Genomic DNA, 25,699 nt, shown 5'->3' on the forward strand with positions numbered 1-25,699 from the left:
GCAAGGTGGCTCAGTCAGTAGCACATCTCCCTTGTAATCAAAGGTAGCTTGGGCTCGAATCCCAGTGAGTCTAGCTGAACAATGTTGTGTGTTATCATGCCATCCCCTCTAGTAAGAGGCAAAAACATTCTGTTCCTTGGATTAGGACATTAAATGGAAGATCCTTGTGTGAGGGAGTCAAGACTCACACACGTGAGAGCTCCTACTTCACTTCCTTGCAAAGAGCAGGGAACGAACCAGGTGTAGCAGTCCATCGCTACAAACCCACCACACCAGATAACCAGCAAATGATGCCAACCCCCCTGGTTTGCCCCTGGTTACTGGCAATAATCTGCAAGCGGTATCAACTCAGCACATTGTGCGGTGCCAAAAAGAAGCCGAGACACACATTGAAGGGTTTTAATAACAGAATGATTTAAGAACTTTCGGAACGCATCAAAACCTTTTGAACGCATTTGAGCTCTGTTTCTATATAGCTCTGTACAAACAGGTTAACACACTTCAAGCTATGTGCTAATTGCACATGGATGAGCCAAGAAGCAAAACAGCGGTGCATATGTCATAGTAAGGTTTGAAACTAGTTATATAACACACACACACATGAAAAAAATAAACAAAAAATAAACAAAAAATTTGTTTTCCTATTATAGTGGAGCATGGCGGGTTATTTTCAAAAACCCAATCCTTGACAGATGCAGTATATGAATGTGATTTATAAAATTTATTTTTATTTTTTATTCTTTTCCATGACGACATGGAATTATGTGGTATTGAGGGGTAAATGTGGCTTTAAAAAATCATTCAGCATGTCTAATGCTCCAAGCCCTTGAGTCTCGAATACTAAAAATTGCTGTTGAGGATGGAAGGAAGCTTACTGAATTCTGAGGGACTTTCTTGAGGTTCTGGTCTCCTTCCCAGAACATTTTGATGGTGAAGGCAAGAAACACCTGGGACTGCGATAAATGGCCTCCATCCTGGGTGGAAAAACAAACAAACAAACAAGACAAGACATCAGTGAGCTGGTCAATCAAAATGACAGTGAACATGTGACATCCTACTGTACTCCAATACAAAGTAACATCATTAATTGACTTTTATACTTCACGAGTCTACTTAAATCGTGCCTCTCATAAAATGCATGGCTTAATTTTCACATCCCACATTGACTCTGACTTTACTTATTCTCCCACTGTTTTGCCTTTCTTTAATATGAGGTATCAGAGCATGTAAGGACTCTTGTAGTGCTTGAGCTCAACATGACATGTGTGGCATTTTCATCATCCCTATCTAGCAGACTACATATGGATTTGTCTGTAGCCTATGTTCTTTGTTCTCCATACAAATCTGACTTTGTGTCCACTTGAATTTCACCTTCATTATCATTATAATGTCATGTGGGTAATCAATTTACAATGTACGAGAAATTCAGTGAATTCTGTTTCATTCACTTTTTTTTTTACATTTGTGATGGGCATTCTTATCTCAATTTACTATAAAACATTCATTCCTCCATTCACTCTTATTTTTGCATCAAAGTGCTGAATAAACACTCTTGCCAAAATCTTCATTTGTTGCCAAAAGCATCACCTGAAAAAAAGAAAAGAAAAAGAATGTACCTTTGTTGGGATCTTTGGAGCTAATTTGGCAAGAACGTGGACATTCGATGACACAAGTGTTGGGGAGATGACATTGATTGGGTCTGACACACCATCCATCAGACGCTTGTAGTCCAGACCTACATCAAACAGAGAATGGTGATGGTAGGGAAAGAGGTCATATCTGATTTGTTTTAAACAGGAGCATGTGCACAAGAATATCGTCATGCACAAGCACGCATACATGTACAAACACACATATACATGTACATACAAACTGTATGTCATACGAGAGCGTGAATCAGCTCTTTATGGCTACATGTGATGTTGGCACTGTTTATGAATACATACTCTTTCCTGATTGAACAGTAAACCCCAACTTTAACATCACTGTCTAGATGCATCTGCACACAAAATGGCTAAAAGATGGTAATCATGACTTTCTTGCTCTGACTAACCTGCTGCAGCTGCCTTGATTTTCCTCAGTAGCTTGACGTGTGTGTCGGGGCTGGTCAGTTGACCCTTCACCTCCTCCCCGCTCTTCTGCAGCAGAGTGAAATAGTAGATGAGTCGGGCGTGATCGGCGCCCTCTATGGTTGGGTAGATGCAGGATTCCATCCGATGGCAGAAGTCGGCAGGTTTCTCCAGGAGGGTGTTGAGTAGTTCCAGCTTCTGGCTCCGCTGCTCAATCTCAGGGGTAGACAACCTGCAAAGGATGTCATATGTTGGTTATTTTGATTACCAAAGCTCATTTCATTGTTTCTGTTTAACACTCTACGCATGGGTTCACAAAAAGTGACAAGTTTCATGGAAAAATAAATGTTACTTCCATATACACTGAAACAGCGTATATAATTCATTTGTATTTCATTCTATTCCACATGCCATGGGCGGATTCATGAAACATGAGTCCCCCCCCCAAAAAAAAAAAAACAAACAAACAAACAAACAAACAAACAAACGGACGATCAAACTTCTTTTTTTTCTTGCCTATGTAATGATTTTTTGTTTGTTTGCCCGTTTTTTTTTTGTTTTTTTTTTTTCTGCCAACCATTCTTTCAATGCCTCTTTCTCATTGTATGGTACAGAAAGAACAATAGTGTAATGTATCAGCACCCAGGTAAATTGAATCACAGTTGTGTCTGTGGCTTAACACTCTCAGGGGAACATCTTATACCAGTCATCTCCCATTTCTGTGAACAGTATGATTCATCTTGTCACAGTATAATGGTCCACTGCAAGCTAGCTGGTAAACACTTGGACATGAAAGCATATGAGAGCAGTGCGAGTACAGTGTCTTTCTCAATGGCACAAGTTCAAAGAACCCTCCTTGAAATGCAGGCATTCAACTAGACGATGACATCTACAAGACAACTAATATAAAGGTTCCAAAAATCTAAAAGAGCTCAATACTATACTTGTATTTCACAGTTCATGCAACTACTCATAAAGTAAATTTCACTTGGTTCTACAGCTGAATACAAACTAGCAAATAAAGAAACAGAAAGCTTGCTTTCATAAGACTGCACAGAAGGGTGTGGATGTTATTTCGTACAAGCTAAATGACAGGACTTGAAAACACATGAGAATATGAAAAAAAGAAAAAAAAATGGTAGCCTGAACTGACTTACCCACTGTCGGAGAAGAGAAATTCTAGGTGGGTCATGAGGACCTCCCACATGGGAAGCTGGTATCGCTGGGCAAGGGACACTGAAAGGTTGTAAACATCATCCTCCAGACTCCTACAACGTAGTTGGAGCAACCAAAAAAACAGACAGTGAACCATCCGGGTACAGATGAAATTATCATCACCATCATCATAATCATCACCATCACCAAAATCACCGACATCATCATTCACCATCATCACCGTCATTACCATCATCATATCAGCTGGATTTTTTTTTTGCACTTACAAAACATTGCTTTGCTCATTTTTACAAGTACACATTATCGCTTCCTCATGAGTAGAATTTACACCCATTGACAGCACATCTGTGGTTGCAGAAAAAAGTTACAAAAAAAGAAGAAGAAAGAAGCACGGAATAAATACAATCAACAGCAAGTAACGCAACTTTCACTTGTAAAAAGCCAGAGAAGGTGGGAACTTACATTGCCAGGCCGAGAATGGTCTCCTGTTTGTATTCGCTGTCCTTGGTAAACCTCACCACATCGACACCTAATAGAGATCAAGGCAGACATTTTGCTGCAAGTAATTAACGACACTCTGGCAATGAATGCCTTTGAAAAAGTGGCTGTTATAGAAGCATATGGGTACAAATGGATTGACTTCATAAGGAGACATCTTTCAAAAAAGATTTCTAAAATTTTCAAAGCAATGGTTTATGTCTATACAGGAATTCAACAGAGGAAAAGTTACCAGTCTAGTTCTAGAGTTTCACATGTTTCTCTTCCTCACATTAACCTACGCACATCACACCACTTTAATAATCTCTTTTACAATACTTCCTTTAAAGCAAGAATGTAGTATCATATTTTGGTTGGGGCACACATTGTTCAAATCCTGAGAATCTGCAAGTTAAGTGTGTGTAATATTGCAGTCTCCTTTGCTAATAGGTCCAACATGCTGTCATATAATACAGTGTCCTATGGTAAAACCCAAGTTGAACAAAATCATCTGGCTGATTAAGCACAAACACTAAATATTTCAAATTCAACAAGAGATAGGAGACTAATACACCCCTCCCCCCCCCCCTCACAAGAAATAGAAATGTACTGCAGCTAACATACAGTAATAAAAGAGAAAACAAAAATTATAAAATTCAATCCAAATATCAATGCAAGTGTACAACTTGACATATAAGTATGCTTCCTTGACAACGTTTGCATATTACCTGTGGTTGCATAAATTCTCAACTGAGATCAAACAAATGAAAAAGGTACAGGTGTATTGTTAGTGCTCAGCACAAAAATATATTGGCTCACAGCATTTCGAAAAGAGCCTCTGGCACATTATGTCTATTGCTATTTAATCCATTCCTTGCAATGTTCTGGTGGAGAATTTGAAAATCTCACACACAATGGGTTAAGAAGGAAGTATTGCTATAGAAAGGTTTCAAGAATCTACAGGATCTACTGCAGGTGGTACAGGTGGTGGTTATTTTCTCCCCCTCACCTCGCCCGAGAGCTTGAAGACTCTGTGCTTGGAGGAGGTCCGCCAGCAAGTCGTCATAGTGCCGGAGGCGGCTCACTAGCGCCCTCGTCTGGTCCGCCCACCCCGCAGCTTTCTTGGTCCCTGCCTGCTTCAGTACTTGCTGGACGAGGCGTGGCGGGGAGGCGCCGTAGACGGGGCTGTTGCTGTCTGGCGCCTTGCTGGGCTGGAGTCTGACCGCCACCTGCGAGGCGTAGAAGTAGGCCGCCAGCTGAAGGGACAGTGCCGAGCGAGGGATCCTCTCGAAACACTGGTCAGCATCAAGTGGCTATATAGGAATGTAAAGGAAAATTAAAACTGTACTTTGTGATGTCATACAGGTATTGCTTGCTGGGACCCACCAGGTTAAGTGGTAAATGAAAGCTCTGGGTTCTTATAGTGTTTTTATCATTTGTTTTCTAATAATCCCTCTATTGCGCAGAGGCTCACATGCATGGTGATCAACGTCATGTTTTTTTATGACACATTCATGGTACAATCATTGATGAATGTTAGAACTAGCACTTGGAGTATCATCAATTTCTTCCTCCCCCCACTTAGTCATTAAACAATACAGTTACAATCATGTATCCTAAATATACCGATTTCAGCATGGATTTCTGAAATTCTACGCACAGTTTTTGTTCCTGCATTTCACTTTACCTATAAGCTCAAATATACATGTCTTTCTTGGCAGTGATGAGGACAGGGAAAGACGCAGACACTCTACTATTGCAATACGCTACTACAAGGTCAACTTCAAAAGTATGGTTGACGTCAATGCATCACATGAGAACATATAAAATCCACCCATTTTCATCACACCTTCCTTAGTGCAAACTCCTTGCTCATAAACATGTTAATATGATACCATATATCGGCTAAAAATTGGGCAGCATGAGAAAAAGTTTGCAAAGGGTAAAAAGTCAGCTCATTCATCAGCACCAATGAAAGGAATTAAAGTACTGGTGTTTGAGGGTGGGTTCATGAAATCTTGAAGACAAAAATAATGGAGACTGCATTAAACAGCAGAATGTTCAGTCAAGAAAAGGACTTACATTTGGGAGAGCCATTAGGTAGGCAAGTCCAAGGCTCAGGTCCGAGCTGAGAGCGTTTATTGCCAGTTGCAAGAGCACTGTATCAAAACAAAAAGAACATACAAAACTAAAAGAGAGACTATTTTCACCATGACAAACATTACCAGGTACCTATGGCCAAAAATAATACACCACCCCCCAGCAGTTCAGAACTTATAACACATGAGATTATGCTCAAATTGGCTACACATAAAAGGCCAAAGTTCAGTGACTTCTAATTCACCTGTCAGTTATTTTCATTATTCACTGTCAAAATGCTGAACCAAATTTATATGACAATTACTTGTCACACCACTGAACTATATCACACGGATATTTAACAAAATTAGGAGTCTGATGAAATTCATTCTTTGCATCATGACAACACAAATCTCTCAATAACTTTTATCATTTTCTTTTATTGACCATTATTTACAAAACGGCAAAAACTTTCAAATAGCATAATATAGTCAACCCAATAACTTATTTCATATCAGTAGTTAATATGCACCCATTCATTCATGCTCCCTCCAGAACCTCATGAAGTGTTACTGAAATCCCTGCATCTGACTGGCTGAGAGCAAATTTGTCAGAAAAAAAAATATTATTATTACTTTACATAGCATTATTGGATGATCTCATTGAAACAAAGAATAGGAAATTAGCCTGCTGACAAGATAAACAAGACGGACAGAGTCCTTGCCACAGTGCCACGTATCCTTAAACTACTGACCTTGGGTGGTATGCTCTGCCATGGACTGGTCATCTTTGGCCAGCTGCCTCAGCTGCATGGCTCTCAGGAGCGTCTCGTTGAGAGAGCGGTGAGAGTGCTCGTTCCTTGACCACTGGTAGTGGACATAGCCCGCATCATCCTGGACAAATAGATAGATGGGAAGGTGGTGAACTGTCAAAATATATTCCATGGTTACACAATAGACATACATTTATAAGCACTCATTTTGTGCACCTTGTAACAGAAAGGCAAGTGTGCCTTCGAATGGATAAATTCTCAGGGAACACATAGAACTTGTCATTTTGAGAGAACTCACGAAATCACAATAAGAAATTGACTCATGGTGGCTTAGAAAGACAGCAGACACCACTGTCCCTGTACTGCTACAAATATGACATGCATTACTGTGTTTCTTTCTCTTGCTTTATCCTGTATGTATAGGGTGTTCGTTGTTGCACAAGAGCAGGGGGGGAAAATGAAGCAAAACATAGCTGACGAAGATAGAACATCAGGCACTTTTACCTATGAAGATAGCAATAGCTGTCAATGTACACATTTATATAAATTCAAGATATGAAAGATTGCAGCAATGCAAATACTATAAGATGGTCCTACTTCAAAGGATCTTGCATCTGTTGTCTCAAATCTAAAACCTGTTCTACGAACAAACTACATTTTAGACCATCCTCCCAGCCACCATCATATACTCAAGCATCAAACTACTCTTCTCATTAGCTATGACTCATTATAACAAACAATGATTTGGAAGAGAACTGATTCTTTAGACATCAATTCAAATGGCACTTCTTTCCATTCTACCTCACAAAAACAACATGAAATTATTGTTTGTTTATTTTTTCCATCTAAGAAGATGGCTGGATAGCCCATATTCAGCTACACTAAGCTGGTCTTCCATGGGGTCCAGTTGGAAGTGAGGCAGAACCACTTCACCAGGTTGAACACCCTGCTCTTTGCGATGAATGAATGAAGCGGGATCTTTTACGTGCATGAGTTGTGATTTTCTCAAACACGGGACCTCCATTTTTTGTCCTATCTAAGGGACAGATTGTTTTGCCTCTTACTAGAGTGTTTTGCCTCTTATTCATGTCATGAATTATGATTATCCCATAACTTCCTCAGGGCAAATAAAGGATAGTCTTGTACAGGCGAAAACAACATCAAAGTTGCATTTGCATTTACTCAGTCAGCTATTTTTTTTTCTCAACTCCTTACCCTACTCAGCTCTGGTTCCTTGAAGCAAGATTCGTAGAAAGCCGGGCAGGAGCGTCTCTCGATTCCTGTCCTCTCTACATCCCCGGTGGCGCCCTCTCCTTCCCCTTCCCCTCTCACGCCCCTCCCCAGCGGGCGGAGGAAACCGATGGTGCCTGCCCACCACTGGGCATCGCTGACGGAGGCCAGCACCGCTTTGGTGGTCGCACCCGTCGTGGCAAGAACGGCGGATGTTGCTGCCCCCGTGCTGGCGAGGACTGCTGTCGTGGCAGCCCCTGTGGAGGCTAGAATCTGCCTGGTTCTCCTCCTCACACTTTGCGTCCTCCCTTCCGTGTTCTCTTTCACTTCATCTTCCTACAGATGAGAATCATGACATAATGATAATATGATCTTAATTACCCAGGTTAGCCTCTTCAGTGTTAGCACACACACTGCTCTTCCAGAGGGCCAGGAGGGGTGTTTCACAAAGAATTCAAGTATATCTTATGATAACCTGTGTGTGACTTCAATAATATTCTCTTTTTTTACAAAGAATGAAAAATTTGGAGACTTTTTCATCCGGGTATTAATTAACAAAATAAAGTAAGCGACAAAGTATCTTTCTCTGTAAATTTTGATAACAATTTTACTGGATTATGAAATCAATAGATAAAACTGAAAAGAGAAACCAACGGCATACCATAATTCAAAGTCGATCTTCACTTTTAAGTTTGATTTAAATTCTTTGTGAAACACACCCCTGGTATCATTACTACCTTAGCATTACCAGATATCAATTTTTTACACCTGGGTCAAGAGGAACATCATGGGTAAAAACATCTTGTCCATGGATGTGGGCATTAGGCAAGACTCAAAGTCGGGGTGTCCATTACACAGTCAGAGTCTCATCCTCTATATTACACCGCAAAGCCCTCAATGAACACAAAGGGGAGTAGAAAGATGTTGAAGTTTCTGGAATATCCATAAAGTCCTGTACAATACAACATTGCCATTCCACTGGAAATTACATGTACATGTATATTGGCACAGTCAATGAGAAATACAAAATTCTGTCCAATAAAAGGAGAAATAAAAATGCAAACATTTAAAGTCATATTCGAAGAGTTGATCATGACAGACCACCCCGATTCCAAACCTACATTCTCTCAATTTTGAGACAAATAAATTTCTGTGATATTTCAAATAGGGAAACCACTTTATCTTCAAAAAGTGTAAATCTGTAGTTCTACCTGACAAGTCAACACTTTATAAAGAACGACAATTGCTATGACTGATGGATCATCCCTTAATTTCAAGAAGAAAAGAATACCTCAATCCCTTCATCTTCCACTTCCATTTCCTCCTCAAGGTTGCTCTCCTCCTCCTCCTCCTCTCTCTCTTCACCTTTAGTGTCATCCGCCTCCACTTCCACTGGTAGCTGGCTGTAGAGGATCTAGTGGTGGAACCGTATGAGATGAGATGCATGAAAGCTGCTGCACATGCACTCTCCACACAACTCTTACCAGATCGCCGTCAGGTGGTATAATGCTGCGTAATGTTCTCCTTTTATTTTTACTTCCCTTCAACGTATCGTTCGCTTCTCCTAGTTTTCGAGACTGCTCTCTAAACTCTTAAGAATGCTTGCTCCCGAGTTCACTTCTATCATGGCTACATGAATTCGCTTTTGTAAGGGATTCTACTGGCTAACAAGCTCTGTGTTTTCATACAGTAACATAACATAATCTGTTACATATACAGGGCTCAACATTATCTTTTCTTCTCTAGTGACCCATTCAGGCCACTAACATTTTTTATCTGAAATTTTGGTGGCCCAAAACAGAAATGTGGTGGCCCAATACAGAAATGTAGTGGCCCAAAATAAACAGATGCATAATAATCCATTTTGAATCTTAAGTCCCTGATTAGGCCACCAAAAGATAACTTTGTCAGAAATTTGGTGGCCTAACATCAGTTTTAAGCAGCCCTGGGCCATTGCTACTGCCAAGCCCTGTACATAAGTATCACAGAAGACTAAAATATGATATTGAAGCAAATATGTTTTGTGATGTGGTCAACTACATGCCTTCTGAAAATGTATGACTCTTCTGTCACTACATGGATGATCACAATTAATTGATACTCAACAAGTTATGGGGAGATTCATATCTATATTCCTGCCAACCCTAACATTCAGGATAGAGGTAGTATATCTAGGAGAAGATATTGCAAAAAGAGGAATTTTCCCAACTCCCATACATTACTATTTGCAGGTGCTGACAAAACTAGGAACACAAGTTTGAATGAGACTTCCTCTTTCCTGTAGGAATGTTCCTCTTAAATGGGAAAAGTTGGCAGGTACACTGTATGCATCTACTTTGAACTTATAGACCTCCCTACAAAATATCCATGATTAATAATAGATATGTAAGCATGAATATATTTCGCTTGTTTCTTGGTAGGTGTTGTGAAATAAAATGAGTGTCAGTACCTGTGTAAGGAGTCGGTTTCTTGCTTCAAGGATCGGGACTAGGGCATCTGTGTCACAGTAGCTGGCTGCAAAAGCCAGAAGCTCACGCCTGAGGTGCAGGAGAGGACATTGAAAGTTTCAACAAATAGCATTCCTATATAAGCACTGTGTTATATATATATATAATAACCGAACATTTCTACTGGTAAAAAAAACCCAAACAATTTATGCCTACACACCACAGGTACTACCATTAAACCTATGAAAAATGCTTTGTATGATTGTTTCATGCTGCCAATACTTTTAATATCACACTTATTGCACAAATACAATAAAATTAAGGCATAGTTTACACATAATCTCTCCTGTAGTGTGTGTTTGAATATCTGTCTTCATTTCCAAGGATTACTGAAATATCTATAAGAGAAATTTCTCCACATGCCTTACACAATGAATTAGGTTTGCCCCATTGAAAACTATTTGTGTGTGTGTAATCAAACATAGAATTTTAAAAGCAAACATCAAGTTGTTTATACACTTAGTACATACGAATGAGTGAAATGCATTCTTGCACTCAATTGTTATCTCCACGTAACTTCCCTTCCTGTCTTGGTTTTGCTTCAATTTCTCATCTTTGTTGGTCTTTATATAGAAACTTTTGAGTGGTATGCAGAAAATAGGAAACTTGTACCATATCATTCTATAATGATGCAAAACTAAACAGGGAAAACATAACATGATGACATTAAGATAAATATGTGGGACTAATATTCTACAGAGCACTCCTAGCTACAAAACATCTTCATAGAATGCCTTCTACTGAAAATCACAAAGCATTTGATCAATGTGCACCTGGCCTGGAGGTCTGTGAACTCATCCCAGAGGCCCAGGTCCTGGCACACCTGCCAAGCGGGACCATAGCTCTCCCCCACCAGTTCCTGGCTAACGGCCAGAGCTGTCGGGTAATCCAAAGCCTGCCAGATGAGGGGGTGAAAGAAACAATGTTTAATAATGATGACATTTCGACAAGCTTGTAGCGGGATCTTTTCCATTCACCTACCGTATTTTGTTTTCATATCATTCTCTACCTGGTCTGTCTAAATTCTTCTTTTGAGACCTCTGTAGTCACAGTTAAAAATTACAATATAGTCATAATTCACTGCGAGCTACACCAAGGCTGATGAGCAAATAAAGAAAGCTAGAACTATCAAACATTTGCTAGAGTTGTAAAGCATAAAAGACAAATTAGATATTCTTCACAAATGATTTGTTACTACACTAATTCAAAGAAAGTAAAGTGCCTCTTCAAGTGATAATCGATAAAAGCAAACAACAAATGGTTTAATGAACACAAACCTCTGTACCAGCTCTGTCTATCTGCTATCAATAGTGTGTTAACTGTCTGTCTGTTCATCTCTGCTTGTTTATGAAGCAGACTATCTATCTATCCAGCTGTACGTCCATCTGTCTGCCTCTCTGTTTGTCTGTGTATCCATCAGTCCATCTGTCAATCACGGCCCGTTGGTCAATCTGTCAATCATTGATCTATTGGTCTTTCTGTGAATCACTGATCTCTCTCTCTTCCACTTCCATGATCTGTCTTTCCATCCATCTATCTATCTACAATTGTATCTATCTAACCATATGTTTCCCTATCCATATGTTTATCTGTCCATCTATCAGCCAGTCTGTCTATGTGTATCTGTCATTCAGTCTATCCATCTCTCTGTTTGTATGTTTCAATCTACCTGCAGTGCTGCTCCAGAGACCAGGGTTAGGATCTTGCCCTTTCTCTCTGTCTCGTTGTCGCCGCACACTCTGAGAAGTTTCCCCAGTCGCAGCAACTGTAAAAGGCAAAGACACAGGATAAAACAAAAAGAAGACAGGCATAAGTCGCAAATACAAAATTTCCCTCTCACAAATATTCTGGAGAACATTGTCTTCCACTAGTATACTACTACACAATCCTCTTCATCACCAAAGATCTAGTTAGACCCAACACTTCCTTTTATTATTTCTTTCATTCGTGCCGACTGTCACAAAACCAACACAGAGTTTGGCGGAATTAATTTTCTCATCTATGATGTGTCCTACAAGAGAAAGCAGACTACCAGCTTCAAAATGGCATCTTGCTCATTTAACTCATTTACTTGTGGACTTGTTTGGAGTTCTCAAAAGTACTTCACTCTAGTAGTCTACAATGCCACTGCAAAATTTGCACAGTGGGGAAAGGAGAACAAGTTTAAAATTGGGGTTTTATGAATGTGACACATTAACAAAGTGGTGTGAAATTATGTCCAAGGGTGCAGAGGCTACTGGAATCGGGACACTTGTCATGCTGCTCACAAAAATTCTTTTTTACTACTGTCTTCTCATTCATATGTATGTGCTTGCTCCTTCCTGGGCAACTCTGATCAAATCGTAACAGCAAGAACTGCCTTTCTTTTTAAACATCAAACCTCCAAAATGTCTAAGAAGTAAATGGTCCTTATAATAAAAAAGGCATTTTAAAAGAACGCTTATCACTCTGATACAGACATCAAAGTCCCCTACAACAGCTGAACAGAAATCGAAATCACACATAACAGGAAAATATCACGTATTTCCGACCCTAATTTCATCATCTGAGGGCAATGAGTATTCCTATTTCACACTTGTAAGTGGTTATGTGATAGGCAGTCAGACATTAATGTTTACATCGTCTTGTAGACGTATATGCTGGAGACATGAAAAACCCGAGAACGTTCAAAATGTCATCCGACCACTGGTGAAAGAAAGATACTATTGTGCAAACTGAGACACATAAAACACACTGTCTTCATCTAATTCTTTGAGAACTTACCATTGATGAATTGGTGAAGGATGATTTTGAAGATTTGATGACTTTCTCAACCAGCTCGAGTCTGTCCTCACATAGCCGCACTATTGTGAGAAAACAGTTAACAGAAACCTCTCACATAGAAACAAAAAGGTATTTGCAACTTGCTAAAAAAAATACACATACCAAAAGATGCACATTAAATAAACAGAGCGAAATGTCTCAAAGACATCAGCTTCATGTGACGTATTCAAGATAGAGGAATACACTTCTTGTTTCAATTCTAGAGTTATTGTTGGACACAATACTGTATATGCCATATACTTAGCGAGCCTAATCTCTTTGCCAACAGGAACTCTCCAACAATTCCATGAGTGGATTTTCATTCACAAATGTGAGATGCAGTATGAATGGAGAGATATACACATGCTCGTCTCATTCATGTCGATATCAGAAACTAATACTTTTGCCTATCGTTATCTTCACTAATACCATACAACCCACGAAATTTGCAAAAATAAAAAGCCTTGCAAAATATACGGCAAATATAGCAGTCTAGCGTTGGCGAGACTGAAGGCGGTCTAAAGTGGTGTTGTTGTAAGACATACCTTGTAGGGGCAAGATTGGGGTTGAAAAGTCGTCCAGGAGGGCCAGAGAGGCGATGAGGTCTAGCTCCTCCTGAATCTGTGGTGGGCAGTCTGTGATGAGCTGGAGGCAGGATCTTGAACCAGGAAGAAAATGGGATGTGTTCTGTATCTTCTCTTGAGATCAAGCAGCAGCTTCTAAAAACCTTTTTTCTTTTATCTTTCCTCTTTCTCTTTCCTTTCTCTATCATTTATGTTGTTCTCTCTTTCTTTTTTTTGTGTAAATCTCAGGCCCTCTCATACAAACAAATTGTCACAAGCAATTCTTCTCGCCGATTCAGTTTTTAGCAGCTCATATAGGACTTGAGATTGTGGCAGGATACTTACTAGTGGAGTGTCCCATGTCAGCAATTTGCACAATTTTAAAAATCTAATAACACATGCCTACAGACTATCTACCATCTTAAAAAAAGAAGAAAAAACAAGTGCTTTGCAAGTCACAGTGCATCCCTTCATCTGAAGTTTCTTTATTGAACAAGGACACATCTTAATATCAATGCAATCATTATTTCATTAAAATAAAGATCTCAATCATACATTGCTGATCGAAGAGGATTTCTCACACAGAGCATCTTAGAGCGTGTTTCTACTGAGCGACGAAAATTCGAGGTGATGCCAGCCGATGTGTGGTGATACTGGCCGATGCCGGCCGATACTGGCCGATGCGTGGTGACACCTCGAATTTTTCCTCAGTAGAAACAGATCGGGTAGTGGCCGATGCCGGGTGATGCCAGGTGCTCCGTCATCCATCTATTGAGGTGGTCGATGCGTGGTGATGCGAAGGACGATTCTCAGTAGAAACACATCGGGTAGCGAAATTCATGGTGTATCGGACGTCTAGAGTTTCTCCCCGCGCTTTTCAATCGGTTCATCGCACACACTCCTTCCACACATGTGTACAAAATACGCGTGTACACACAGCGACCGTGTTCGCATCATGCTTTGTTTGTACCAACTCGCTTGTGTACGTGTTATAGGCCCTACACGTTACACGTTACATGTGAATTGTGGCATTCATCGTCTATTGTTCGCGTGATTAAAAGCCTAGTTCGGGGTATATTGGATGGGGAGACGAAGAGAAATGGCTTATCAAAAAATAGCCGACGCAGTAGCAAAGCAGGCAGGGTTCGGATCGTATTAACAGGCAGTGCGCGCGTGACCCAATCTGTGACTTAAGAATACCTGACTTCCGGAATCGCCGCATTTGCACGTCACCTTTGCATCGCCTCGTATTTTATCGCTCAGTAGAAACAGTTCGAGTAGTCGTAAAATACGAGGTGCTGCGTTGGACAAAATTCGTGGCGATGCCAGGGATGTGAGGTGCTCTCAGTAGAAACACGCTCATTGATCGCGGTCATGTCTAGATATCAGTGACATCTCAGTCATTTTTTCTTTTTTCATTTGAATTCCTATGAGCTAACAGCCAGGAAATTTGCATCCATTTGACAAAGGTAAAGATGGAGGTGTCCTTTACCTTGCCAACTCCATAGTGCTGTCCATGAGGTCTGCAGAGGAGTTAAAGTACTCCCTGGCGGCCGAGAGGACAAGCTTGATGGAGGACTCGTACGAGATGCGGGCTGCTGCTCTGGAGGAGGAGGATGATGATGATGAGGATTCTGACCTTGACCTTGTCAATCTCTCTCCTGCCAGGCGGATGTTGCTGATGGAGCTGGAACCCAGGAGGCTCTCAGTGAAAATCTGAAGAGAGAGAATGAATGGGACAGAGAGATAAAAAGCCACATGCTGGTTTGAAAACCATGATAACACATTGTCATTACAATCAGAAAAAAAAAAGTGGGATGAGGTTTGTACATAAAACCTACTGTATACGCCGAATATTTCTCGAGGTTTTTATTTTCGCGAATTTCGTGAGTCAGCTGCTATTCGCGAAACTAAAAACACGCGAAAATATTGACTCTGATCCTGACATGAATGTGATGTAAGCGTACAAATTTCTCTGTTCAGTACAAGATTCCACAATCGCAAATATAACCACTCGCGAAATTTTTGGGAAGTCTCGATTCGCGAAAATTTAGACTCACGAAATATATGGCGTATACAGTATAGACCTATTACAAATTAGGGAATATTACCAGACATAACTGATAAATGTAGAACTACATGACTAAACCTTGCAAAGACACAGTCCTATACAACTGCAACAAACAAACTGTAAAACGAGAAATGTTCATGTACATTTTAATTTCGTGAAATTTTGCGAACCAAGATTTGCAAAATCAAAATGCATATGAAAGTTCTTGTCTACACTATACGCACTGAATGTTAGAGGCAACTCTCGAAAATTTCATGCCGCCAAAAAGGCCGTCAGCATTGGAAAACAACTGGTAGTAATAATCTCAATAAACTCTCCTACAGGGTGCAAGTTTGCAAAAAACATAGTGATACAATCCCACTGTTGTAGCCTAAATCATAACGGGCTGTCAGAGAAAGAGGTAAGTGTTAAGCCCTGTCATAACACACAACGTTCCCCCCAAATATTGGATATCTCGTATTTTGTTCTCTGAGAGAAAGAATGTACATGGCTGTAGAAATAAAGAATCTACAAGACATAGCCTTACCTCCTGGCACTGACTGACACTGAGGCATGTGAAGACAATCCTCCTCAACTCTAGCATGTCCTTGTACAGCTTGTTCCACTCCCACTCCTTCAATGGAGGTTTCCTGCAAGATGCATTTTAAGGGCAAAGATCAATCCAACAGTCAGACAAACAGCTGTCCCATCATTCATTGAGAGATTTGAACCAGGAATCTCTTGCATGCGAGGAAGACACATTTGTTAGGTATGAATTTTATAATACCCATGTCACAAAAAGCCCCCTTTATATCACAATTCCACTGATATCTCAGGAACAAGTGAAATTACCATATAGTTTAGCAATCAGTGCCATGCACACATGATACCAAAATTACGGTACTGTAGATGCTGATATTTTCACAGATTAATTTTTCGCAGTGAGTGGCTAAAAAAACACAACATATTTGCAGGTTCTTGAATTCACGCTGCTCAATTCCTTACCAATATGTTTTCATCCAATTTACATAAAGAAGACAGAATTTGATTTCCCTGCAAAATAAGCCAGATGTGCTGCCCGATCCATTAACATGTTGATTGTACAGCCTGCACGGAAACTACTAGCATACACACATATGCTCAAATGAATAATACTCATAGTACAAGCACACACATTATAAGGGAGTCATTACTGACGAAGTCCGCGATTCAACCCGTTCAAAATGTGCAGAGAAAACTGCGATGATATTTTATGGATTCTAGAATTTGTACCAGCCAAAAATAGCATGAAATGTGCAAAAATTAATGTACTGCAAATATTTCTGCATTTGCAGCATTCAAAAAAGAAAATAATAATTCTGTGACAGATCATCCTGAATCATCTTGCCATTTCCTTACCTCCTGGCTGCTTGTCGTGTGAGTCGGACCATGAGTTTTGCGGCCGCGTCCACGTCCGTCTGCATGTCGCGGACGCCATGTGGCGCCATGGCAACGTCGTGACTGGCAAGTATCTCCACCGCCTGCAAGTGGTGTCCGAGCAGTTCGACGTCATGGTACAAGGCTGAAAGATCCTCAGGCACAACACTAAATGTTCATAAAAACCAAGAAGGGAGATTGACTAAACTTTGGAGTCATGTATGGTTAAAAACAATAATTGCTTGGTGTGAGTATAAGGTCACTGGGGTTAATTTAGGATATGACATCTATCATTAAGCGTTTCCTACTGATATGATGCATTTGTAATCTCAGCTAGTGAATACAATTTTGTTGCACAGCATTTTGTATCGCAAAGAAAAAAAAGACTTACATTTGCTTAGGGAACAGTGTACTGATTTTATGGGTACACTTCACTTAGTTTGATTTGGATAAAGCTTGTTTGCAATCTTTGTTCAATAAGACAGCAATATATGGAGATAGAAATAATGTTCTGGCAAGCTTACTTGCTCTGATTACTAAAATCCAAAATATATGCTGAAATTTAAATCAGTGTTTGTTTCCATCTGTCTGTCATCCTGTATGTCTGTTTTTGCTTTTCTTACTTCCTTATTTTCTTCTCTATTTTTCTCTCGGTGTCCAACTTTTTTTTTTTCCTTTCAGTCCTTTTTTCCTTCTTTCTATCCCTGTATCTTTGATGGATGACAAGTGAAAGGAGACTCACCCAAAGCTCTGTTTGGGAAGAGCCTGCAGGATGGCCTGGGCTAGGCCCAGCTGGTCTTCCTTCTCACAGGCGTAGATACAACGGAGGGAGAGGGACAGGACCTGGCTGGTAGGGGTAATGATGGGCTGCTGGGTCTAGATTTGGGGAAGGGGGGGATGGGGGGAAGAGGTGGATGGGCGGGGCATGGATTGGATAAAGAAAGATGTCACCACTATGCAGGACACCACAATGAAGTCTTGAAGTCGAAATCTTTCTACCGTTGAGCAACATACACTTCCAACATTGGCAAACGCCTTGTACACATTTAGTAATGAACTTTAAACATCACAAAGTGATGAAGCAATATAGCATTAAAACAACTGTTACCATTTTTTAATAGGCTGGAGGTTCTGTAATGCTCTGAAGAGCAACAACAACAATAAAAGCTTGCAATCACATGAAATACCACCTTGTTGATACAACATGGGGAAAGTTTGAAGAATTAATCTTGATTAATAAATGAGAAATAAATTAGAAAAGTTTAAGTGTAACAAGCGAAAATGGTGCTTCTTGACAATTACATCTTTCAATGACACCACAAAAGTATGCCATTTTATGACAACAAGAAGCACATCGAGAGTGCCATGTTGGTACAATTAATCATTTGAATCATCTAGTATTCCAAATATCTGCACCATCAGATGAATCTTAACACCACTTTCTTCAATTGAATTACTGCTAGTCCAGCTTGAATCACTTGCAATATACATAAACTTTTAAGACAGTATACAGTAACAGTATCATAGAATAATTTCATTGCTTTCAACTCTACACAAAACTTTACATCAAACCTTACCAGAAGCTAGCTGGAACTAATGAATAGTGCATGCTATTAAAAGCGGGTTTGATTACACAGTTGATGGATTTGGACAAGATATAATTGAAAATATGCTCAACTTACATTATGTTTACAGCTCTCAAAGATGAGGCGACACTTGGATAGATCCTCCTGCAAATGGAATACAAAAAATAAAAAAGCGCAAAACTTGAATTTCTATCACTCACAAGCTGCTGTAAGTTCCCTACTTAATCAGCTGATGTCCCTAAGAGAAATAATCAGAATATACAAACGGAGGAAGCAAATAAACAGCAACAACAACAAATCTGATAAATATATCAATCATAAGAGTGCCTGATTCTTGGAAGTAACATGACAATAAATATATTCCTCATGTATTCATGATAAAAAAACAAACAAACACAACACTGCATCGAAATCAAGGTGGACATCTACCTCACTTATAATTCCAGTTTTGGAATTGCACTTGATCAGAAGCTGCTGATAATTTGTTTGAAAGGTTGATTATCAACAAGTCAAAGACTACATATCACTTCATTTGATGGACTAGTTATACATGTAGATGAGAACTTAAAAAAAACAACAACAAAAACTGAGGAATGGTGTTTTAACTCTCAGCATGTAACAATGTAACAGGCAACAGTGAAAGTCACTGTGTACCATGAGAGATAACAGCGCTATTCCAGACTCATTAAAAGTTAGTCTTAAAAGGAAAAATAAAATCTAAAAAGCACAACAGGGAAAATTTGATCAAAATCGATAACAACTAGGGAAGTTACAAAATTGTGAAGTTTTGCAAATTTTTACAAAACAGTTTTGAACAACCCATGTGAATATGCAAATGTTGTGAGTTGATGACATCATCCATCATCGTATGACAACGTACTATATACTTTGCGAACAAATCTTAATATCTATAGTTTTTTTTTTTTTTTGAAACACAATCATACCCCAGTATTAAATCCTGATATATCAGACAGATCATCATTTTAAAGTTGATCAGCCAGGAACCAAATTCCTGTGCATACCAGTTGTCACAGCAGTCTAAGGGTGAATGGAAGCTCACCCACCTTTGCCATTGACAGCATGAATTCCTCTATGAGACGTGATCTGCTGCCGGGGGCCTGCTCCTCACAGCGTGCCAGAAATGGGAGCACCCAACGCTTCACGTCCTTCACATACACCTCGGCTGTTGACTGAGATTGGCAGATGAGCAAAAAAAAAATCAATATTTGGTTGCGAGAAAACTTCTCTGTTTTCCTTTCGCAATATCAAATAAAATTTCACATGGAGAGGAAATTTGGTACTTCACTGATACCTTAACATAAAGCTACAGTAACGCACAGTTATGCATGGCTGGGGGCAGAGAGAGTATTATTTAGTTTCTGTGAACACTTTTGATATCTTTCATCAACTTTCACTGTAAAATGTTACCACTGACTATGATTATAAACTTTTAATAATATCATGATTTTTGGATTGTTGAGGTATCACTTTAGGTTGTCATGTGTCTGCTTGAAAAAGTCCCCCTCTAGCATTCTCTCATATTGTTCTATCAAATGAGGGCTACCATATTCTAACCAGTTAGTCACTCAGGAGTTATGAAGAGCAATGCATAACAAGCAAAAGGAGGAGGATAGTTTGTCTGGCCTTTGCATTTGAAAATTATGTTTTCTGCGGCAAAGTAAGTGTCCAAACAATACAGACTTGCACATGATATACAATTTTAGGACAATCCACCAATGGGAGAGATGTACACTGCATGACAAACGGTACAAAATAGAAAGAAAGAAAGAAAGAAGAAGGAATAGAAAAGACAAATTTTGAGCAGACTCAAGCATATGTGTAGAATATTATGACCCCTCTTCATTTGAAGATCACCCTACATAGCATCCAACAGATACTTTATAAATACCAGAAAGCCATCTTGGGTACAAGAATGTCGTGTGGTTTACATGGTCATCACAAATACCACAAAACAAAAGAAAGAAAGAAAGAATTGTCTTTTTTCTTAGGTCAGCACAAGAACATTGTAAAATGTGGCATTTGTCTGGTTGACATCTCTCATGTTTGCTGTTTTTGCAGTGGACAACCCTTTTAGCTGACTGATGAACGGAGTCATGACCTTGTGGCACACTGACCTTCGACATCATCAGTTGAATGACCTGGAGGTCGGAGAGTTTCTTCAGCGACGCCAGAGTCAGATTGGGGTCAGTCTGACACTCGTAGGATAAAACTTCCAGGGTCAAGAGATCGTGGTGCAAATTATCTAGGTCCTGTCGAGAAACAATAGGGGAATGAACTAAAGCTTACTGAGAGCTGCGTTGTACAGGCAACTGTCCATGGCATCCTATTATATTCATTATCCAGATCACATTGAAGAAAGTATTGGGAACGTTATCATCTATACATCATTGGTAAACTTTAATATTGGATAGTTTGTCCAGGTTATCCAGGTCCCGTCAAGATACAATGGGGGATGAACTAAGCTTTACTAGGAACTGTGTTGTAACTGTCCAAGGCATCATTATCAGGATTACATTAAAAGTATTGAAAACCTTTACATCATTGATAAACTTTATGACAAGACAGTTTGTTGAAGCATTTACATTTCCATGATAAGCTTGCAAACTGTTCTTATGGTGACGGAGAAGGCATCTAGTAGACCTGTATCTTGTCCTTATTTACGATGATTTATTCTTTCATAGTTCAATACAGATAAGTACAAATACAGTCAGTGCACATAATCTGCAACACAAATTGAAATAGAAAGTGTTCTCCTTATTTGGGAATCTTTGAGATGGGTTTCAGATCTAAGACTTCTTTTCAGTGCTCATTATCACCAGCCCACATAAACAGAAGAAATTGTCCAAAAAAAAAAAAGTGTTTGTCATAATTCAGAATTGTAAAAGGCTACATTTCATTGAAATGTTACCCTCTGAGATAAAAACACATACCGGAACATTCCTCTCCATAGCCAGCTTTACGAGTGAGATCGCATTGTCAACCTGTGCAAGAAAATTGAAGGATATAAAAAATGATCACCTTGTCAGAATACATAAATTTTAACAGTACAGTCAAACTAATATCCTTCATAGAATGAAATATATTATATTGTTGATGAGAAAGATGAAGATGATGATGATGACAAACAACATTTATATAGGCGCCATTTGCATGGTAAAAGCACACACAGAAAAGAAATTTACAGAAAAAAAGTTGTAAATGATCAACATGAGTGCTTCTTTCACACTCATGTTTTAACTGAAGCCTTGACATTTGTCATTTGTCTAGATTTATCATTCCAAGAAAGACAAAAATGATTTCAGGAAGCTTTTCATCAGTCTAATCTGTGGTCTAATCTGTGGTCTAAGCAGTCTAAACAGATACATGCAATATCTCATAAATATCGCTCCTACAAACACTGAAACTATCAAACGAGGACCATTTCTCGGTAAACTGCACGAAATGTGTCTCATTTCACAACAACATTCATAAGATCACAGAGTGTACCTGTGGTAGAATATCACATCATTTTCATAACTTTACACCGCTCTAAGCAAAAACAAGGAAATAAGAAGCCCAGGGGTTTGCAAGTATATCTCGAGGCGCTACTTTCTCCTCAGTTTTTCATGCATGCATCATGAACCATACAGAAGTCATATCCATGACGATATAGTGCAAAACTTCACAGATTCTAAATTTTCATATTCCTTGCCTTTCTCAAGTAAATTTGTAATGAGCAAATTAGCAAGGAACCACTGACACATGCAACAATGTACTTAATCATGGCACTAATAATTACTGCTTTGCACTGGTGGAATATGGTCACATGATTTTCTCTGATCTGTCCTTTTCACATGACAAAAATTCCGACCCTTTCTGTACCTTGGCACCAATTCTGAAACCCTGCATTTCTGAACATATGAACATTTTCATATATATTATTTTTTAGATGCACAAAATATGACTGAATGAAAAGAATTGATTGGTACCTGTCTTGATTCGTCCTCAATAGCTCTGGTCCTGAAAGTGACCCAGTCCGAGAGAAGATTCTTGCTCATTGTCTCACACCTACAAGATATGAATTCCATAAGCAGAAATTATGGATCACAGATGACAGAATATATAATAACCATAACAGCATAAAAATCTTGTTGTCTTTCTTCCCACACAAAGATCAGGGAGACCTCATACATGAACAATATCATGGAAAATTTGCATATGGGTTTGTGTGAATTAGGTGCCTACAAAAGATTCACTCCCACAGCATAAGGCCTAAATGGCAATAAATAGTGAATAATTCATTAACAACTGCCTGGCACATGAATGGGCCACATGGAGATTAGTACACCTTTCTTTTGTGACTCTCCAAAACATATCACACATTGTCAGAGACTCCAACTCCAAACACTCTCTAACAGGGGATTCTCCCGCCAGCTGGACTCTCCTACAAACTTGAAACTCTCAGTGTGCAAACATGCACACATTATTATGTGAGGGCAGTGCAAATCGTGAGCCAGAAGCACAATGTCCTTTGCAGCTGGGGTCCAGCTCTAGAGTTATAAATGCTCTCTGGTGTTATATTGGCCTTATTCTTTAACGTAATATATAACAAGCTAAAGTTGAGCAGGATCAAACTAAATTTTAAGTGGGAGGAAATTCATATCAATCGGTAGACTCACAGCTTGAGTGGGAGAAATTCAAACTCAAGCGGGAGAGTGGGAGATTTGAAGAAACTGGCCTCAAAGTGGGAGAGTTTGAGTCTCTGAACCATAAGTTTTTCACAAATTTTTCAAGCATCAGTCCTTGAATCTGACATTCTAAAACACATTTGTCTAGATAGTAAACAAATTGCCCTACTTATCCATCAACCCAATGGTGATAATGTAGGAGGTATCAAGAGAGAGTGCAAAATATATCCATGTTGAGGTACATTGATGGCAATTTTTCATTAAGAAGTATCACATGCAGAAGAGTCTTTGGTATTATAAGGAGAGGAACAAATGAATTGAATCCATTCAAGAAATTAATGCTGCATTTCAACCCTTGTTGATTTTACAAAGTAATTTCAATAGTGATGATTAGAATGATAGAAATGCATAATAAACAATAATAGTAATAATAATGATGATTACAATAAGGATGATGATGATAATAATAATAGCAAGAAAAAGGAGAAAAATAGTGATGATAATTAGAACAGCAGCAGCAACAAAAACAGTATTTTCTTCATTATCATTGACCTGAATTTCAGTAGTTCCTGGTTCTCCTCATAGAGGAAAGCCCCGTAGTCAATCCGAGTTGGGTTGATGACCCTCTGACATGCCGGCTCCTCACACCAGTCCTGGTCTCGATGTTGGTCCTGGTCCCATGAGTACACCTCTGGCTCAGATTCATAACTGACCAACATACACACAAACACAAACACAAACACAAATGTTAGGCAAAACAGGTTAACAAGCACACAGAGCATTATTGGCCAACATTATGTTATACCTTGGAATGATGACTTGAGTATTGTTCCCTCTGCCCTTCAAGATTACATATTTAAAAATGTGATCACGTCTTCTCCTGTTTGTTTGTTTTTTTAATCTTATTGAATATATCTGTCCCAAGCAGCACTACTACATTGGTGAGAGTACAGAAGACATTGGCATGGATCAATTGAACTTTAACTGAGTGGAAATTTCAGTCAGTGTCTGGTATATCAGTCTTTACAGCACTGAATTCAAGAAGCATAAAAAACAAAAAGTCAAGTGAAAGGCAAGATGGTCTCTTTGTTGATGGAGAATGCTAAATTGGTTTCTAGGAAAATGACTTTACCATTCACACTGGACTCAGTGTGAATGATACTTACCTAGCTTCAGGCAGTAAACTTCTGTACTCAAATGGGGGTGTGGTCTCAGGGAAATTGTTCAGGATCATCAGCCAATGGGGTAGCAGGTCTTTGCCATGATAGGTGAACATGATCTCAAGGGCTTTCCAATCAGAATCCTGCACAAAGAAAAGGTATCATGAGGCTCATGAGTGCATTTGGAATATGGGTGTGGCCTAATCATCACTATCCAATCATGTACTGTGAGAAAGATCATGCATAATAAATAAGTATCATACGTATGACATCACTTGTGTGTTCAAAGGTCAAATGATTTTAAACATCAGCCATGAGCTGGAAATAAATCATTCACATCAAATTTCCTCATTTTCTAGATGTGCAGTCACTGGAAATTTGTAGGAGTAAAAGTGGGCAGGTTTAGCACTAGACATAAATCCTACCCTGGCCATGCCAACAGCTGCTTCCACGATGTTCTGGGACCGGAACTTCTCAAAGTTTTTCTCGTTGTAAGCCCTCAGCGCTGATTCCCCGCCTCCAAGGATCGCCTGCCATGAAATGAAAAGCCAAAAGACGCATCAGAAAGCATTTCATGTTATCAATAACTATGGCCTATTCAGAGGAGACACTTAAAAAAAAAAAACACTTTTGTCATTGCTTGTCTTTGATATTTGATACACACATCACTAGCAAAAGCAAGATGTGTTTAATTCATCTCTACCTATGACTGTCTGTATGGCAAGTCCAAGGATTATGTGCCACGAGCAATTTGCTTTTAGACAAGTCTTGGCCTAGATGTTATGTAATAATCTCACCTCATATGTTTTGAGTCTATCAAGGTAGCCAAGAAGCTTGGTGCGACAACGGCATAACTCCCTCTGCTCAAGTGTCAGCCTGAAAAGGTAACAAACAATTAAATACATTTAACTTGAAATCACATAGTAAATGATGATACGTTTTCAAAAATACCATGCAGAGTGGTAATAGCTAGAGATGAAAGTAGAAAATGAATTACTGTATGCAAGTATGCCAAAGTATGGATGAAAACTGCTGTAATGTGGTGGCCATTGGGCCAGTAACTTAACAAACAAAAGAATCTTTAAGACAACAATCAACTGCAACTCCTAGAACACTAATTCATG

General features: G+C 39.3%; 1 protein-coding gene across 1 annotated transcript in view; it reads right to left on the reverse strand.

Moving 5' to 3' along the window:
• Nucleotides 1–25,699, reverse strand: part of LOC139712460 (NBAS subunit of NRZ tethering complex-like) — a 61,931-nt gene that overhangs the window by 13,239 nt on the left and 22,993 nt on the right. Inside the window, exons 21-48 of the mRNA XM_071624279.1 lie at nucleotides 25,373–25,451; nucleotides 25,001–25,105; nucleotides 24,582–24,718; nucleotides 23,968–24,123; nucleotides 22,717–22,795; nucleotides 21,679–21,729; nucleotides 20,863–20,997; nucleotides 19,792–19,917; nucleotides 18,824–18,871; nucleotides 17,884–18,017; nucleotides 17,124–17,309; nucleotides 16,273–16,375; nucleotides 15,168–15,391; nucleotides 13,658–13,770; nucleotides 13,074–13,153; nucleotides 11,980–12,075; nucleotides 11,084–11,205; nucleotides 10,253–10,340; nucleotides 9,095–9,217; nucleotides 7,789–8,139; nucleotides 6,556–6,694; nucleotides 5,805–5,881; nucleotides 4,732–5,035; nucleotides 3,708–3,774; nucleotides 3,227–3,337; nucleotides 2,054–2,301; nucleotides 1,617–1,735; nucleotides 876–974 (exon numbers count right to left, since the gene is read on the reverse strand). Coding sequence (XP_071480380.1) covers nucleotides 876–974; nucleotides 1,617–1,735; nucleotides 2,054–2,301; nucleotides 3,227–3,337; nucleotides 3,708–3,774; nucleotides 4,732–5,035; nucleotides 5,805–5,881; nucleotides 6,556–6,694; nucleotides 7,789–8,139; nucleotides 9,095–9,217; nucleotides 10,253–10,340; nucleotides 11,084–11,205; nucleotides 11,980–12,075; nucleotides 13,074–13,153; nucleotides 13,658–13,770; nucleotides 15,168–15,391; nucleotides 16,273–16,375; nucleotides 17,124–17,309; nucleotides 17,884–18,017; nucleotides 18,824–18,871; nucleotides 19,792–19,917; nucleotides 20,863–20,997; nucleotides 21,679–21,729; nucleotides 22,717–22,795; nucleotides 23,968–24,123; nucleotides 24,582–24,718; nucleotides 25,001–25,105; nucleotides 25,373–25,451 — 3,700 coding nt within the window. The remainder of the gene's footprint in view (nucleotides 1–875; nucleotides 975–1,616; nucleotides 1,736–2,053; nucleotides 2,302–3,226; nucleotides 3,338–3,707; nucleotides 3,775–4,731; nucleotides 5,036–5,804; nucleotides 5,882–6,555; nucleotides 6,695–7,788; nucleotides 8,140–9,094; nucleotides 9,218–10,252; nucleotides 10,341–11,083; nucleotides 11,206–11,979; nucleotides 12,076–13,073; nucleotides 13,154–13,657; nucleotides 13,771–15,167; nucleotides 15,392–16,272; nucleotides 16,376–17,123; nucleotides 17,310–17,883; nucleotides 18,018–18,823; nucleotides 18,872–19,791; nucleotides 19,918–20,862; nucleotides 20,998–21,678; nucleotides 21,730–22,716; nucleotides 22,796–23,967; nucleotides 24,124–24,581; nucleotides 24,719–25,000; nucleotides 25,106–25,372; nucleotides 25,452–25,699) is intronic.

This window comes from Diadema antillarum, unplaced genomic scaffold (genome assembly GCF_040938485.1).
Source record: "Diadema antillarum isolate AM-2024a unplaced genomic scaffold, OU_Dant_1.0 scf00000041, whole genome shotgun sequence".
Lineage (NCBI taxonomy): Eukaryota > Metazoa > Echinodermata > Echinoidea > Diadematoida > Diadematidae > Diadema > Diadema antillarum.